The following is a 17,829-nucleotide window of genomic DNA, read 5'->3' on the forward strand; positions in this document are numbered from 1 at the left end:
GTTGTTCACCAGATCACATTTCCACATCTGCAGTCCAGTGGCACAGTGATGAATTACACACGTCTGTGGAGTGTGGCTTTTGCCGATTCAGCAAGCTTTAATTGTGTCATTTTATATGCAGCGTGTTCTGAAACAGTGGCTCTCAAAATTTTCAAGAACCACAAAGGAAATGAAAGAAGAAGAGACTCTGATACGCTAAGGCTTATTAACACATGCAAGGCCTGAACAAAGACGGCACTAAAACACGGGCTGAACTTGAACCAAATCAGGATCTAACTTTGATGCCAACATTAAAGGTGCAATATGTAATTAAAGGTGCACTATGTTATTAAATGTACACTATGTAATTAAAGGTACACTATGTAATTAAAGGTGCACTATGTTATTAAAGGTGCACTATGTTATTAAAGGTGCACTATGTAATTAAAGGTGCACTATGTTATTAAATGTACACTATGTAATTAAAGGTGCACTATGTAATTAAAGGTGCACTATGTTATTAAATGTACACTATGTAATTAAAGGTGCACTATGTTATTAAAGGTACACTATGTAATTAAAGGTGCACTATGTTATTAAAGGTGCACTATGTTACTAAAGGTGCACTATGTAATTAAAGGTGCACTATGTTATTAAAGGTGCACTATGTAATTAAAGGTACACTATGTAATTAAAGGTGCACTATGTAATTAAAGGTGCACTACGTTATTAAAGGTGCACTATGTTATTAAAGGTGCACTATGTGACTTCTCTGCTGGAGGATCTGCCAAGTGCTCAGGCTCTTGCTTTGCCTAAAATGTATGACATTAAAGTGGAAAGTTGAACAAATTTTAGATAATTATATTTCAGATTAAGTTAACTGTATATGTATGTAAAAAGTTACTACTTGTATATCGTTTTAGCAATTTATTAAGATTGTAATTTGACTTGCTTTACCTGATAACAAATCATGACATTAAATGAATTAAGGTGACATCACCAGGCCATGATGATCTAAACTAGGACTAAAACTGGTCTCAACTGATCCAAACCAGGGCTAAAGGAGCTAAACTGATCTCAAATGTATCTAAACCAGGACTAAAGGACTAAAATGGTCTCAATTTATCCAAACCAGGGCTAAATAACTTAAACTAATCTCAAATTTATCTGAACCAGGGCTAAAGGGCTTAAACTGATCTCAAATTTATCCAAACCAGGGCTAAAGGACTTAAACTGATCTCAAATGTATCTAAACCTGGGCTAAATGACTTAAACTGATCTCAAATGTATCTAAACCAGGGCTAAAGGAATTAAACTGATCTCAAATTTATCCAAACCAGGGCTAAAGGACTTAAACTGATCTTAAATGTATCTAAACCAGGGCTAAAGGATTTAAACCGATCTCAAATTTATCTAAACCAGGGCTAAAGGACTTAAACTGATCTCAAATGTATCTAATCCAGGATTAAAATGTTCTCTACGATCTGGAATTCACTTTCTGACATTGAACTTGCACCGTGTGAACTGGGTCAAAATGTCTTCCAAACAGGACTGACTGAGATGAATAACTTTCCGTCCGGGTCCACGGTTTGAGAGCCACTGTTTCCGAACACACTGCTGCTGAACTGGTTGAATCCTCGCCCAGTGCTGGACGCCTACAGGCTTCTACAGTGAGTGCTCCTTGGCCATGCCCCCCACCCACCTTTAGGCACTACCAAACCATCATCAAACTCTGTATCAATGATGCGATGGGACCCTGCACACGACACACACATAAGACAGGGAGAAGAGCTGAGACAAGAAGACAGGAAACATCTGGAGAACAACCACTGTAATATGTCATATGCCTAACGTTTAAATCTTTCTAATCTTTGAATATTCAAATCTATAAAAACCTAAACTAAAGCGAAATCAGAAACTACTAAAGATTATATCATCTTAACATAAACATTCTCGTGCACGATGTAACTTTTCTAGGCTACAATTTATTATCTTATTGCTTTGTCTAAAATGTTCTACAACATGGCATTAAACTTGTATATCTCCATGAAGTTACAGTTCAGTTCTGTGGAGAGGAGAGCCCGCTCACAGTAAGAATGCATGTTTTTTAGGGATTTTTACAAATAAAAACACCTGTTCTCGAATAAATGCAAGAACAATAAGTTTAAGGCCATAATTAAGAACATTTCAACAGTAGAATAATTCAGTAAAATGAAAAACAATTATTCTGTACTGTACATCAAAACCATGTTAACACAAATAAACCTAAAAAATATAAAATTAAGTTACAAAACGATATTGTGCAATACACATTCTACATAACATTTTTTTTTTCTGTAGCCCCACATTTTACAAAAATATCGACTGAACCACAGCAGCGTAAACAATCAAATACAAAAGGCACTTACTCTGTAGTTTCTTGCTGGGGCTGTCCCCGTGGAGGTGTCGCCGTGGGAGATAAGGAGAAGGCTGAGGCAGCGGGATAGAGGAGGCATCGTGGGTCTGCAGCTTGTACCAGTGCGGCCGGTCGTCCAGCAGCGCCGTCTCCAGCTCAATCAGGATCTGAGGAGGTCCACAGTCTTAACTGAGAGTCTGAAGTCTGTACACATTCAAATGCTTTGTATGACATGGAACAACTTGAATTATATATTATACTTTATGTAAGTCCAGGAGCAAGCTCCCTCCTACGTAATCATTTTCCTTACTAGTATATATTATTTGTGTATACCCGAGTGTAGCAAGTTCTTTTGTTTCAGCTCATCTCTGATTGGTCTAATCATGCAATAAAAAAATTTAAAAGTGTTTTCAATAAATTGTCTAATAATTGTAAACTGATAGGCATAATCAATCAAGTTTATAGCAGCATTTTCTGAAAACAAGCGAAGAGGTGCGGAGATTGTTCTGCCAAGTTTTTTTATTCATTTTTTATCACAGAATAAATTAATTACGGATATATATTGATTGTCTTTTGGGGTGAGACTGGTTTGACTAAATAGACTGACTTCACAGGGCTCAGATTAAGGATTTTTACTTGTGTAGCGGTGCTACTAAACAATCCGTTAATTTTTTCAAATTTGTACAGCAATTTGATGATTGCATAGCAAAACATGAAAGTGACTAATAATCAATATTTTCCATTGATATAACACGATTATTTATTTAAAATGTATTTATAAACATTCTATTTAAAAAAAAAAACTCTTAACAAATTAACTTTCAAACACTTTTTAAACTTTTTTTTTAATAAAACAGAAAACTTGCAAATAAAAGTAGTTGTTGAACAAATTAATCAACACAAAGTCAGATGGCCTTATTTACAACTTTCTTCCATATCATCATCAATCAGATGACTATTTGCAGGAGTCTCATTTACATATGAATTGTCTTTACACTCACAAAAAATATGTGTTAAGCTTCTGATGGAAAAATAAAGGTTGCTGTGGTGTTTCCATCATGGTGTATTTTATGTGTTATTCAAATTCTACCGCTCTATTTGACATTCTATTCCATTTTTCGTTTTGCTATTTGATGACGGTCCCCAAGTACACGTCTCGTCTCGGCTCCGGCTGCACATTTGATGATGGTCCCTAAGCACGCGTCTCGGCTCTGCACATTCGGATCAGTGTAATTCGCTGCGCCCAAAATACGCATCTGATTGTTAAAAACAAGGTTGTGTCACTTGGCAGTGTAAATATGAATATTTTGGCAGTGAATGATCTGCAAAGACTTTTGCGTTTAGGAGTTATTGACCTCGAAAGTCCGAATCTGTGACGCTAACTTTACCGCACGTGGCTCCTCCCACTTTCAGACTCGTGGTCTGTGACAGCAGCGGGACTCGTCATGTCAACACAGCGTCCACATGTGTCATGCCGTTATTGACGATCGATTGACGAGTGATCAGTACTTTTAGGTGCTTTGGTTATACAAGTGAACACACATTTTTGTATCGCAAAAGCTGCGATACAAACACACTTTTTTCTGACGAATGCATCGCATTTGAGAGAAATTGCGTCGCATTTTGCGATGCGATACCGCTTATTCTGAACCCTGCTTCATACATTTCCAACACATTTTTGTTTACTTTGAGCATATTTGTTAAAACCTGGAACAAAAATATTTCCTCTATTGAGTAGGTCAGTGTTTTATCTACATTCTCCTTAATAAATCAATAAAATCTACAGTTATACAGCTTCGTCTTCCCTCATTGCAGGTACAGATATGACTCAACTCATCCATAAAAGTGTCGTTCATTTTCCTATTTATCCCATTTACTATCTCTCCATAAATAGGTACATTTTGAAAACGTATAAGAATCTGACCTCTCCCAGGAACTCGCTCTCCTCTTCTTGCACTCGTGGCTGGTCCCACACGGTGATCTCTAACATTCGCTCTCTGAAGTCCCGTCTGTGAACGTGCGAGTAGAGAAAGGTCTGGTTCCACTTTGGCTCGGCGCTTTTCTTCACCGTTTTAGTCCGTCTTTTACTTTTATCACTGAAACAAACACACAAGAGCTTATGGAGACTTCATAAAAACAGTATAAGGGTGTCGCTCTGTCACAAGTGAACGTATAATACACGTACATTTAAGCTAAGATTTTGTTTAAATGAACAGCGCTTCATTTGTCTAGTGGTCTCACCTTCGGTCAGGCAGGAAGTACATTTTGACATAGGGGTTCCGCGGCCGCCCGTCAGGTCGAGGAGGCAGTTCTATGGCTTGAAGTACATTGACTATCAACTGGTGGCCCACTTTGTCGTACCACAGCTTTACCTGCACAAAATAGAGGGGCTAGTTAAGGAAATGTACATAAAAAACCTAATCATGATTGTCTTTTAAATGTCCGTACAGAAAGTTGTCCAGGCAGTACTAGAGGGAGGTCTCGCAGGGTCCCGGGACTAGTGGGAGACATCACTGATATCGAAGGACGGTCCATCTTTGGGGACTCAAAAGAACTTGAGCCAGCTAAAAGAAAAAAACATAAAATCAATATTACATGAAATGACAACAAAGTTCTAAGCATACATTCAGTTGCCACTAAAAATAAACCTCCTTTACAGCTACAACATGTAAATGAATATGATTGCACTTCCTCTGTGATCGATGTTGCCTGTTGTTTACAGACACTTACTAGATTCTAGAGGTGGATGTGATGACTCTGGGATTCGAGGGATGTCCCTGTGAAACAATAAATACATACAGTATTCAGTGGATTTATTTGAGGCATGGTGGAAAAAGTTTTCAAAACTAGTATCATTTTGACTGAAATCCAGAAGTCATTTTCAATCTGAAGGTACTGGTTTGAGAAGCGAGAATTTATACTGCTTTGAGATGGATTAGTCGTGCCCATAAATTTTAGGTTATAAATTACTTCCAGCTGGAATTTCTAAAAAGTCCAGCGCACTACCTTTGAAATATTTTCTGGCATGGACCATTCCTGGATGAATGGCAGATTAGGCAACGGTTTTATGACCGGGAAAATAAGTTCAAGCATATCATAAAACACGTGTGTACAGTATTTGGGGAGCAAAGGAGGCAAAGACAGTTGATGTCCATCTGCAGTGGAATTCAAACAGGAGAGATCTTGGGAAAGGAAAGGAAGGGTTAAGGTTAGGAACAAATCACACCAGCACTACTTACTGAGAGATTCTACACACTTTTCCTAAGACGTTTTTGGACATTATTCGGTTGACAGATCTTTTAAATAAACAAAAAAGAAATAGCAAACATAGCAGTCAGATAAAGAAAAAGCAAACATATATATATACTGTAATTAGCAGCGTGCTAGATGTTCATCTTACCCTATAGGCCGCGATACAACAATCTCTACTTGAGGTTCGGCCTTGGACTCCAGGATGATGTTGTAAACCTCTTTCTTGGTTGCTTCGGGCAACGACTTCCCATTCCACTGGAGAACCTCATCACCTGCGAACAAGCCCAAAAGAGTCAGAGGAAATTACATACTTTAACGTTGTTTAAAATGTTTTTGTTTCTGTAAACCAAATAGAGCAAATACCAGTACAGATGTTCTGATTTTTTTTTTTTTTTTATAAAACATTCTTTCTCTAAATAGTTCCATGCTAATCGTTGACAAAATGAGTTTTAGGATACTGCATATTCTGTAATGAAGTATACAAACCTGGTCGTAGGTGCCCCACGACATCTGCGAGACTTCCTTTTTTCACTTTGGTGATAAAGGCCCCTAGTCTCCCTGTCTCTGTCATTTTACCTCCAACCACCTGCACAAAAAAAACAAAAACAAATACTTTCTGAATAAAAGCACTGTAGCTATAGTTGCACTAGTGGGAACATTTAAAAAAAAATGGTAAAAGCAGTAAAGGGTCGAATAATTCACACCATATGAATGATTAATTACAGGTAAAGTGTTTATTTGTGATTTATAGCTGATATGTTTTGATTAGAAAAGAGTTTACTGGCAGTATCATTTCAATGGCATCGGTAGTAATCCAACTGTATTATCAGGACAAACAGACAAACACGTGTTCCTTTTCTAGGTTACATGGCTCCAAGAAGTGTTAAGAGTATTTCTTCATGAGAGCAATGTAAGTCCCAATAAAGAGTTGTCTTACCTTGAGCCCGAGGAGGGAGCCCGCCTCTCGGGGCATGGCTGACCTCTTACTCAACGTGATGCGTCCAATCAAGTGGTCGCCCTCTTTAGACGGCTGCCACGACACTGGGTGCTGCTCAGAAAGAAAGGACGGATTTATGGGAGAGTATTAAGCAGAAAGTATTAAGAGGTGAATGGACTATATACGGCTGGGCAAAATCTATCTCTATTTTCATTTCTATCTATTTCTATCATGATTTGTTTTGTTGAAAAGCAAATATATAAGACTTTTAATAATAAAGGCCATGAATAAAGATGAGGAAGACTTCATAAATCTCACATTAATACATTAATGAATGGCCGTTCCCCTTCGATTCCATTGAAAACCGAAAAGGTTTAGTCAAACTGTGGACTTTGAGTTGTAAAACACCAACACATTAAGCCATAAATATGATCTTCAAACAATAAAGCCTCGACCAGTAATGGCTGGGTTCACAAAACGTCATAACATTCTACGCTGCTCAGTGTTTAAAAGTGAGCTGCTGCTAAACACTGGTACAATATAGATATCTAATCCTGGGTTATTGTTCATATCTCTGTAATTACTAGGTTTATACACATTTAACAAAGACTGACACAAGTTCAATGTCTTCTCTATAAGCAGAAATAAAGGCAAACAAATAAAGGTCCTCGTCTTTCTGTTGAAAGAACAAGAATATCTATCGGAAATCATCAGTTCTATCATGTAAACGGAACCTATTTATGTGATGTAAATATTAAATGTAACTGCATGTCACTGTAACAAATGTCCACTTGGGGACAATTAATTAAGCACATTAACTTACATGCCATACAGTAGGGTCTAGTGGATGACAGTCCCAGTCACCTGCAGGAAAGGAAGGTGAATAGGTTTATTTTTGGGATTAAACATCGTGCATTTTGTAATTTCATATAAAGGCTCAGTTGTGGTTAGAGCTGCTGATACATTCATCCTATTTCTCACATCATTCATTATTTAGCAGAAATCGCTGACAGGTCGTGCTATTAGGAATGATGTGATGATAGAGAAACATGGCCAGACCCTCTATTCCAACATGAAAAAGTCCATAGATGCCGCTCCACAGGGGAAATGCTGAGTCCACACTTTATCTGCTGATTTAGGGCTTTCTGTTTGGGAGGATGAACAAACGGGGGGGATATTGCAGGAGACTGGGCCCTTAACTGAGCTACAACAAAACACAAGCACAAAGAAAGACGATACAATCCCCTCTGACATCGAGAGTGTGACGAACTGTACAGCGGTCATCTGGGATTTCATCAACTCCACTAAATGAGTCCCTGTGCTGTACGGTATCCACTGACCTAGTCTCTTTTCCACTGATAGTTACTTGGTCTATGATACTAGTAGTTGAACAATATTACCCCCCCAAAACAATCAAGGAAAAACTACAACCATATCTAGCCATGTCATCTATATGTACAGACTTCCAGAACTGAAAAAAAAAAACTACACAATCTGTAGAATTAGAATATTGGGACCAATACATATTGTAGGGTGCACGGTGGCAAAGGCGGTTAGCGCTCTTGCCTCCCAAGAAGGAGATAGTGGGTTTGATTCCCGGACCAGACCAACATCACATGATCTCTCTGGGTGGAGTTTGCATGTTCTCCCCGTGTTACCGTGGGTTCTCTCCGGGTTCTCCGGCTCCTCCCACCGTCCAAAGATATGCATGTGTTAGGCAAAAATTGGTGACTCTAAATTGGCCCTAGTGAATGAATGTGAGAGTGAACTGTCTGTAACGTCTATGTCTCTGTGTTTGCCCTGCGACAAGTTGGCCACTGTCCAGGGTGTACCCCGCCTAAGGCCCGAAGTCACTGGGATAGGCTCCAGTCACCCGCGACCCCGAAAGGGAACAAGCGGTAGAAAATGGATGGATGGATATTATTGTATTCCAATTTCATGACTTTATGATTGCGGAGTGCCCATGCAGTCGTCCCGGGGCGGAGGGTGGCTGTTTGTAAAGTGTTACGTAGCCACGAGCCACTGACCTAATTCCACAAATCTGCTGGCCTGAATCACTCTCCAAATAAATGAGAACTGTTCTGAGACCGGCACAGAGGTACATGGCCCTCTGTCTGCACTTATCAGCACTGCACACGCGAGGAAATTAGGAATCAAAAAGTTCATTAAGACGTTCATCCCTCAGAAATAGTGCGCTGTGTGACTGACCTTTCTCGCTGACGCTCTCCATGTCCACATCCTCACAGCTGGTGTACTCGGGCGTGGAGCCGCCCTCCTCCTCTGAGCTGCTGATGGACATCTGTCTCTTGTCGCGTTTGCTCTTGTAGGTGCGCGGAGGGGGCGGTCGCAGAGACTCCGACTGGTCAGAGCTCTGAGAGTCTTTCCTCAGCAGGCTGTCCCCGCCCTTGTCCCGTTGTGTCCGTGCTGCGTTAGGGTCCAGTCGCCCTTTGTTTGGGCCATAGTCCGGCCCCCCGGACTGAGACCCTGCTCTTACCCCTGCAGGTGGCCCCACCCCTCCCATCCCCACGGTCCTGTCCATAGGAGCCTTACGCGCTGAGTCTCTCCTGGACAAGTCCTTTCCATCATTAGGCCCTAGTCCCACCTCGTTAATAGCCAGGTCACTGTGTCTCCGCTGGTGACGCACCTTGGAGACCCTGACGTGCATGCGCATCTCCTGCTCCTCCTTCTGTGGTTTGACCGGGTAGCGGGCCAAGTTGGGGTCGCTGCGGTAGCGATTCTGAAACTCCTCTTCTCTGCGTTGTCGCTCCCTGGGGTCCTCCTCCTCAGGACGTCTGCGGTGGCTCTCCAGGCGCCCCAGGCCGTCCGTCCCGTCCTCGTATTCCTGAGAGTGGATCTTATCCAGCCTCCGTCCCTCTCCCATGCGACGCTCCCGATCTCCAGGTCCACCACGTTCATCCAGAGACGACTGAGACTGGAGCTTCCCTGTCCTGCGCCCGCTGCCTCTGCCCAGCCCTCCTTTACCATTCTGCTCATGGTAGGACACTGGTCTGACCCTTCAAAACAACGGATCAGAAGTTATCTCAGGTCAGATGATATAGACAAACCGATGTCTGACTTTTAAAAGGCCACATTCTTAACTACTGCCAAAATTAATGCAAAATCAAAAATCAAACATTTTTTCGACTCACACACTACTCATTTTTCACTCTATTGATGAAAAAACGTAAGCAAAAAAAACTACTAAACTGAAATAGACCTTAAGGATCACTATCAGTGTCTTACTGACAAAAACATTGTATTGCCTGAGCAGACGACTCTTCCACAAAAAGTACTCACTTTTCCCTGGGGGGTTCACTTTGGGAGCGGGGCCCAGGCATGGTGTCTGACCCCTTGGCTGCGATGACCCCGGGGGGCAGAGTCCCGTCCGGGGCCCCTGTGTTGGCGTTTGTGGGCGGCGCTTGAGACCTGGAGCGGAGCAGCTTCCTGTCCCGCAGCGTCTCACCTCCCAGGGTCGGGTCGTTCAAGGCCCCCAGGCTCCCGGGTCGCACCCCTGAACCCGAAAACCATTCTCCTGATTTGGTGAGGATTTCCTGTTGTTTACGGCACAGGTTGCATACCCACATAACCTGGCAGAAGGAAAAGTACACATGTAAACTATGACTTAATTATGTACAAAAACATACAATAACTGCACAGACGCATGCCTGTTACGCACACATTCTGAAGATAACTATGGTGAATAAATGCATACAATAGTGTGCACATGTGTAAGGAAGGTTTAAGGTGTGTCAACAAAAAGTGGTATTTTACAATAATGCACAATACTGCAAAAAGGAGGCACAACAATTCAAAATACATATCGAAATAGTGCTTTTCCCCATATTGTCTAAATATAAAATGGCTATACACATTTCCTGAATATAAGCAATAAAGACTTTTAATCACTGCAATTTAACAACATTTTAATTCCTCCAAAATCTGAAATTGAAGTCTCAAACCACATGCTTTTACTGACAGAGGACTGCGTGTAGACTTCTCTGTAGACCGTTAAAAAGAGCAAAACTGATCATTGACGATAAATTAAACTTGTATTCTTTTCACAGCCCATTTACATTTAAACTACACAATAGTTACATTTTGCACCTGATTCAAACAACTGCGCAAAACTTTAAAAGCTACAGATCAGTATATTACAGTGTTGACACGCCAGCCCAGACTGTCATCTTTGGGAAACTCCACCAACATCCTGGTATTCCCCCGCACGCTTTTCCAGCCTCTGCCTCAAGTAATGAAATATTAAAGAGCACTCAGACTGCTGTTTACAATTATGCACATCTCCATTATCACAACACACACACACGACGAAGGCTCCAGCAGCAGCCTCGGCACTGATGATAGAAACTGTCATGTCATGTTTGCCTGGTGCGATGCCCACAATGATGGGCTAATGATGTTTTGCAGATCTGTTTGCTTTCCTCAGATTATATATTAAGAGCATTGACTGTTAAGCGGAGGGCACGTGTAAGCATTATAAGAACTATTTGATTGAAACAGCAAGCAGCTTTTTGCCCAACAACCTGAGCTACATTTGGAGTCTAAATGTTGTTCAGGTTGTCGTGCAAAAAGATAATATGTAGTCCTTTGTAATGTAAGTGATTACATATAAAACCCAATCATTTTAAACCCATAAATCTATTTTACACTCCATTTTCATTGATTCTTATAGGCAAGCTAATGTTAAAATGTATAACTATAGCAACTAGAATAAATTATCAAATAGTTAGTTAAAATTGTTTACCTTCTATTGTCATTGTTATTTTCTACTCATATCTCAACCTTATGCCATTATTATGATTTACTCTAGTTTTAAATTTAAGACATTTTGACAAAGTTTATTCTGTATTTTCAAATAAATCTATAAATATTCTGTTTCCAAAGTAGTAAGGCTTGTCATGATAAATAATATTGACTTACCGTTCAGTAAATGATAATTGAACAATATTTTTCAATCAATATTTATTACATGTACTTTTTTGCTACACTATTGGGAATGTTTTCCTATTTTTCCGTAGAACTATCCATTTAAATATCTATCACACATTATAGATGCTTGAACAACTACTACTACTACTACTACTACTACTACTACTACTACTACTACTACTACTACTACTACTACTACTACTACTACTACTACTACTACTACTACTACTACTACTACTACTACTACTACTACTACTACTACTACTACTACTACTACTACTACTACCGGTAAGTGTTTCATTTGTTATCTATTTGTGTTTTTACAATACAGTTCACTTATAAAATAATTTGTTTTTATCTTTTATTGGGGGGTTTGTTTTAGTGGCATAAGGCAGTTAGACTTACAGTGATATTTTTCTGTCGTATATATCACACATCAAACTGCATTATTGTGACAGGCCTAAATGTCGATCATTTCTATGCCAACACAAAACAAATACTCACATGCACAGGGAGCCATGGCTATTGAATACTTCTCTCCCAGATTTTCCAACTATTTATATTTATAATCCAAAGACTTGTCTCTTCAAACTAAAAGCAGACCAGATGGAGCCATTATAATAGCCATTATAATATCCAGAACCGGATCATTTGAACACATTGGAGTCCAAACAAAGCTTCCAGGCGACTTTCTCTTTCCTGGGCATGTGCAAAAAGCCCCAAACTGTTCTTCTTGATGCGAAGGACGGAGATGCAAAGAGCTCTTCGGTTCGGCGGGGTTCGCGTGTCGCTGATTGAGTCGCGGTTGGCGCATGTCCAGCCTAATCTGAAGTAAATCAGTTGTCCGCACGGCCCACAGCTGTCAGTGCGCGTCGCTCTCTGTCGCTCTGCGCGGTCCCCAGCTCCTCTGCGCTCGCCTCTGCCTCCACCTCTGCCTCCACCTCTGCACCGGCAGCGCAGATTAGCAGCAGCCGCTAATCCCTTCAGATCCTCACCGTTTTTCAACCCCACGTCACATGACAGTCACATCTAAACATATATACAGGCCCTATGTTTCCTCCACGGCCAACTGAATATACAGATTTAATTGCCTGACCCGCCAGCCCCGCCCACATTCTGTTTGAACGCGTAAGGGTCCGGAATCGGAGTCAGAGCCAATGAAATCGTCGGTAATCCATTTACCTATCCAATCCGAGTCGGAGGGTTTAACGCGTCACACTGAGATACGGAAGTAGCGCTTTCCACCCCCCGTTCCAAAACATTGAAGATGGCGGACCCGGCTCGTGACCCGGCTCGGGACCCGGCTCGTGACCCGGCTCGGGACCCGGCTCGTGACCCGGCTCGGGACCCGGCTCGGGACCCGGCTCGTGACCCGGCTCGTGACCGAGTGTTTACTTCTGCCCTCGCTTCTGTTTGAACAATCAGGAAAGTCCGCTCTACTCGCCAAGATGAGCGTGCGTTAGATGCGGTTATACGAAAGGCGTCATCGCGATTCAGGGGACATTTTCTGCGCTCGGGGACGGATAACGCGGAACACGCCTTGTTGACATGGGCTACGTAATATTCGGTTAAGCGTGTGATTGGTTCTGTCTCTGCTCTAAACTCCGCCCTAGAAATTGAACCGCAGCGGTCGAGTCCCAGAGCCTCACGGTTTTGATAAGTAGTTTGCCAAAACGTGTTGGGAATGACTGGTCAGGCAACAGATTTAAGGTTCCTCAGCGCACTAGCCTAAACATAACAGGACATTATACTTAGGGATGGGAAGAGACAGAAGTTTCACGAGACAAGAACTGAGATTGACTTGAATGAGACAAGATTTTGATACAATTTACAATCATCACAATTTTGGAAGCTTTTGTAATATATATTTTATGGTATGCATTTTAATACGTTGATGCAAAGGGGTAAAAATGACAAAATTAAGTCATTTTCATCATACATGGGTTTTAAACATCATAATTATTAGGCTATGCAAAAACTGAGCCGCTCCTTTGTCCAGGTGAATTAGATGCGTGTATATTTGATTCTATTTTTTGGGAGTAATTGTATATATCAAAACAGGGAAAAGTCTGTGCGCGGAGTCGTCTTTTAACTGCAGCTGCTCAAATATATGCAAATATATATATTAACAATTTCAAGCTCATGCCAAATGTAAATACAGAGGATAATATCTTGTGAAATCGTTCTTCATATTCGCACTCAGTTTCTCATCCCAATCCTAATTAAACCACATTTTACTGCCCATAAATGACACAAAAGAGACATTATATTAGCATATTATATTATTAAAATGTCTAGACTACTTGAGACGGCAGTGGTACATTACTCCTTAAAACAGAAGCATAGAAAGACTGGACTGGACTAGAACGCACAATCGCAATGTCTTAGGGTTCACGTCTCCGGGTGTCAGGTCAACTCTTTCTGCTTCAGTTCATTCTACAACCGTTACAAAATGCCTACGACTTGTGCTATAATCTATTAAATGTAATTGTAAAACCCAGCAATGAAATGCAAAGATATGTGCGTGAGTTTTTTTTGAGAAATATTTTTGGTTCACAGCATTTGATTGAGCGCTAATATAATTGTTTGGTTGCCTACGCTCCCGTTCTGATCCTTTCCCTAAAGTGCGCTGCTTTCACCCAGAATGCCCTGCGGGAATATACAGGCTTTTTCATAGATGCTGTAAAGGCTATAATCTATGAAGACTTAATCCTCGAACAGCAGCCTCATATAGACAAACGCTTATGCCTCTCGTATATCAACGGGACAAATCCTATTCTATGGCCTCACGTCTTTGCTTGAGAGTCAAATCTATACTGGAGGGGAATACAGCAGAGTCAAATCTGCACCGTCCTGCTCCAAGAAGGACATTGTAGTGACGTTAATTGTGATAAAAGGACATGGCCTGTTTCCGCTCATGGGTGAGGCACATGTGGCGTGTCGTCCAATCAGATGTCTCCGTCCCGACTGCCCACCTGCCATGTTGAGTTCATGTGCTTCAGTGATCCTCAGTCTGTGCAAATGTGGAGCCTTAAGCGTATTCTTCGATGTTAAATGTATTAAAACGACACAATGTCTTTTCCCAAACTAACCAGCACTCACAACTATCCAACTGTGATTCAAATAGCACTTTATATATTCTGTTGATGAAATATTAATATAAAACTACAGTATAATTTTAATACATTATCAAAAAAGTAATGTAACTCTATCTTAAGAAGAGTCCAGTGTCTGCACAGAAAGTCTCAAATGTGTAAAAGGACAAAGCACACAATATCAAATTCTTGCAATCACCAAATTTTAATATTTTAGAATAACTAACATAATTATTTTATATATGAATATATTGGATAAAGAGTGAGTACATGTTGAGCGCAGTAAAGGAGGTTTATTTTACTACTGAGATGTCCCCAAATAATAGCTCTCTTATCTTACTGGAAAGTTAACACTATGATTTACAGCTCAGATTAAAATGACGGTGGTAGTAGTAGTAGTAGTAGTAGTAGTAGTAGTAGTAGTAGTAGTTGTACTAGCAGGTCTGATTTTCTGCCAAATCCAGAACATATCACAATAGTAAGGCACTCTTTAGACAAAACTAAACTTGATCCCCAAACTATTTAAATTATTGGGTACAACATAACAATAACTACATATTAATAAAGCATAAACAAAGTCTTAAATCGCAATTAACAAATATTGAAGTTAGAATTAATCAGGTTCGAGCTGAAGGAAAGAGTTCTACTGACCATTCATCCGGACGAGAAAAGCAGCAGACAGACAGCAGTGGAAGAAGCAGAGTTATTTGGGGGCTGAAAATGTTACATCTGGCAACCCCAATAGACGCCACAGCATGCGGTTTCCTCGTACTAATGACATGTATAATATTAAGCCTTACAGCAATAGAAGCAACCGCCCTGTATTCTTTGGTAAATGCTGTGTTTGGTTTGTAGCTGGAGAAACCTGCAGAGACTCTTTGCCACAACGCCTCGTGTTCTTATCTGTAAGACATAATCTGCACTACGGCACTCATTTATGAAACACTGTGCTGGTGTCCTCTCCAGTCCTCTCCAGGGGTTCGACGTTATGGTATTTATTCACTTCTTAAGCCTGAATCATTCTATAAAAAAAACAATTTGTCCATAATCAATTGAGTCTTTGTCTATTCTTTATTAAATACGTTGATTTAATAAGTGTCTATCTAATCTCTGGTTGTTTTCCAGTAGAAATGAGCCGTAAGTGCATGTGTTTGTGGTAAACGCTGCGCGCTGGAACACTGAGGCGTGGGCGTGCGGCCGTGGGCGAGATGCGCGAGGGGGAGACAGCAGAATAAGCCATGTCATCTCCGTCATCAAATAATGTCAACCTCCTCCTGCCTGAAAAGATGGAGCGTCGCCACGGCAACCCGCATCAGTGAGAGAAAAGGGGACCGAACTCGTGGACAATGGAGCAGGGAAAGTTCGCAATAATTACTGACTTAACGTTCAAGATGGAAAAATGGATTTTGGGGCTGAATATTTATCATGTGTACATTTTCTTTAAGACATTTTGTTACTTTACAGCTCTAATCATGACTAATTACTGTACAGATACTATTATAGATACTGAAAGGATTGTCAAAAGTCTCAAAAATCGAATACTAATCGAGACTTAAACTGTGTAAAAACTAGATTTTCATTTGTAGTATCAATATTAAAAAAACACACCTTAACAAGACAAGTTAGTACATTTTCTTTTTGATAGTGTAATTATTGCCAAAACAATTCTGAGCAAGAGACATTATATTCAAGAACGAGAAAACAACAAATTCATATTGTATAAGTCTACATTATTATTATTTACACATCTTATTTTTTATGTTTTGATTTTTATTAACTATTCAATAGGTAGTTTTATAGTTATCGAGTTTTAATGTCTATGTTGGGCCTTGCACTTATTTCTATGACATTTATTATTTTCTTTTTCTTGTATAGATGGATATCAATACTAAGGTTGATATTTATCATTGGATATCAACCTTAGTATGTATTGGTAATGAATAGATATTCTGCTGTAAGACAAGGCTTTTTTGAGATTTTTAAAACCAATTTTGACTTTTTCGTTCAACATAATGAGGTTTTAAGCCATTCCTTTCCACTTGTTTGCACCATCTGTTTCAGCTGATTCACATGACTGCAAAGACAATATAAAAACACTTCTCCTTGTCAATCACTGATCCACCTGCATCACTTCACAGTAACATTATTAACTGCGACAGCGCTGTATCTCCACTGCACGTTGTCTTTCCTTTAAACGGTGCTTTGACTGACCCTCCCCCTTTACTTTAACACACACATTTACTGTACGGCCGACTGGACAGAATGACGTATGAGGCGGCCATGAGTGTAAACTGCCACCACTGATGGAAATCCTGAGGAGTGGGAGCGGGCGACCACAAAACACATAATACTTCATTTAGTGCAATGAGGCCCTAGATCAACTGCAGCCGCCAGTGAAGCAAAGAGCATTCAGGACCAACGAGGAAGGGATTTAAGGACTGGAAGGGGCTTTTGTGAAAGACTTCATCAAACGTATATTTAGTGGGGCTGTCAAAAGTCAAAAATCAGCTACTAATCAATAATAGACTGTTTCAAAAGTGTTGCAGACAATTGATTAGATTTAAAACCAAAACAACAAAATAATATCAGGCAATTAAGCAAATTTACCAAAAAATAATAAAGACAACCTAAAATCATATACTACAATAAATTTCATGGAATAACAATAAAATAAATAAAGTACAATTATTTTTTGTTGGAAATGACATTGTATTCTAAAAAGGAGTTGTTTTAAAACGATCGCTGCGGTATCAACATCGGTATCGAGTATCAAACCTATTCTTTAGCCGAGCTTGACATTTCAGTGTCATGACTTCATTGACTAATGCCACATAGTTCCAATTTAGATTAGTGTAGAGTAGTGTTTTTTTGATGACTCCATCCAAAAGAAATCTAGTATGATTTACCATGAAACATGAAACTAAACCTAGACAAGACCAGGACTAACAATGACCAGAACAGGACCAAATAAAGTCCACATCAGGAATAAAATGAGGCATGTGAATGCACCCTTTGTTTGATCCTGTTAGTCCTGGTTTAGCTGCAGAGTTTGTCCCTTCTTCACTTTAAAAAAAATGTATTTTGGTAAATCAGTGCTTTTTTGGGGGTTTTATTGGACCGGGCGAAAAGTGAGAAGAGACGTTCAGCAAATCACTGATACCATGTGGACTGCAACCTAGTGCTTTGTGATCAGTGAACTGTTTTCATTGAACAGTTTTTGGCATAGT

The 17,829-nt window shown here is 40.1% G+C and overlaps 1 protein-coding gene across 32 annotated transcripts in view; it reads right to left on the reverse strand.

The window, feature by feature from the left end:
* LOC140378084 (regulating synaptic membrane exocytosis protein 1-like) overlaps positions 1-17,829 on the reverse strand; it is a 99,331-nt gene that overhangs the window by 40,841 nt on the left and 40,661 nt on the right. For 20 of the 32 annotated variants that reach the window (XM_072463724.1, XM_072463754.1, XM_072463751.1 and 17 more), the window contains 13 exons: positions 9,861-10,150; positions 8,772-9,577; positions 7,387-7,427; positions 6,564-6,674; positions 6,113-6,212; positions 5,775-5,898; positions 5,614-5,670; positions 5,099-5,151; positions 4,823-4,938; positions 4,616-4,746; positions 4,299-4,470; positions 2,388-2,541; positions 1,682-1,735 (listed from right to left, as the gene is read on the reverse strand). In XM_072463724.1, coding sequence (XP_072319825.1) covers positions 1,682-1,735; positions 2,388-2,541; positions 4,299-4,470; positions 4,616-4,746; positions 4,823-4,938; positions 5,099-5,151; positions 5,614-5,670; positions 5,775-5,898; positions 6,113-6,212; positions 6,564-6,674; positions 7,387-7,427; positions 8,772-9,577; positions 9,861-10,150 — 2,209 coding nt within the window. The remainder of the gene's footprint in view (positions 1-1,681; positions 1,736-2,387; positions 2,542-4,298; positions 4,471-4,615; positions 4,747-4,822; positions 4,939-5,098; positions 5,152-5,613; positions 5,671-5,774; positions 5,899-6,112; positions 6,213-6,563; positions 6,675-7,386; positions 7,428-8,771; positions 9,578-9,860; positions 10,151-17,829) is intronic. The other 12 variants (XM_072463747.1, XM_072463742.1, XM_072463734.1 and 9 more) reach the window with 6 other exon arrangements.

The sequence above is a fragment of the Eucyclogobius newberryi genome, unplaced genomic scaffold, assembly GCF_026437365.1.
Source record: "Eucyclogobius newberryi isolate DKJ021-1_F unplaced genomic scaffold, fEucNew1.0.hap1 SCAF_4, whole genome shotgun sequence".
NCBI classification, from domain to species: domain Eukaryota; kingdom Metazoa; phylum Chordata; class Actinopteri; order Gobiiformes; family Gobiidae; genus Eucyclogobius; species Eucyclogobius newberryi.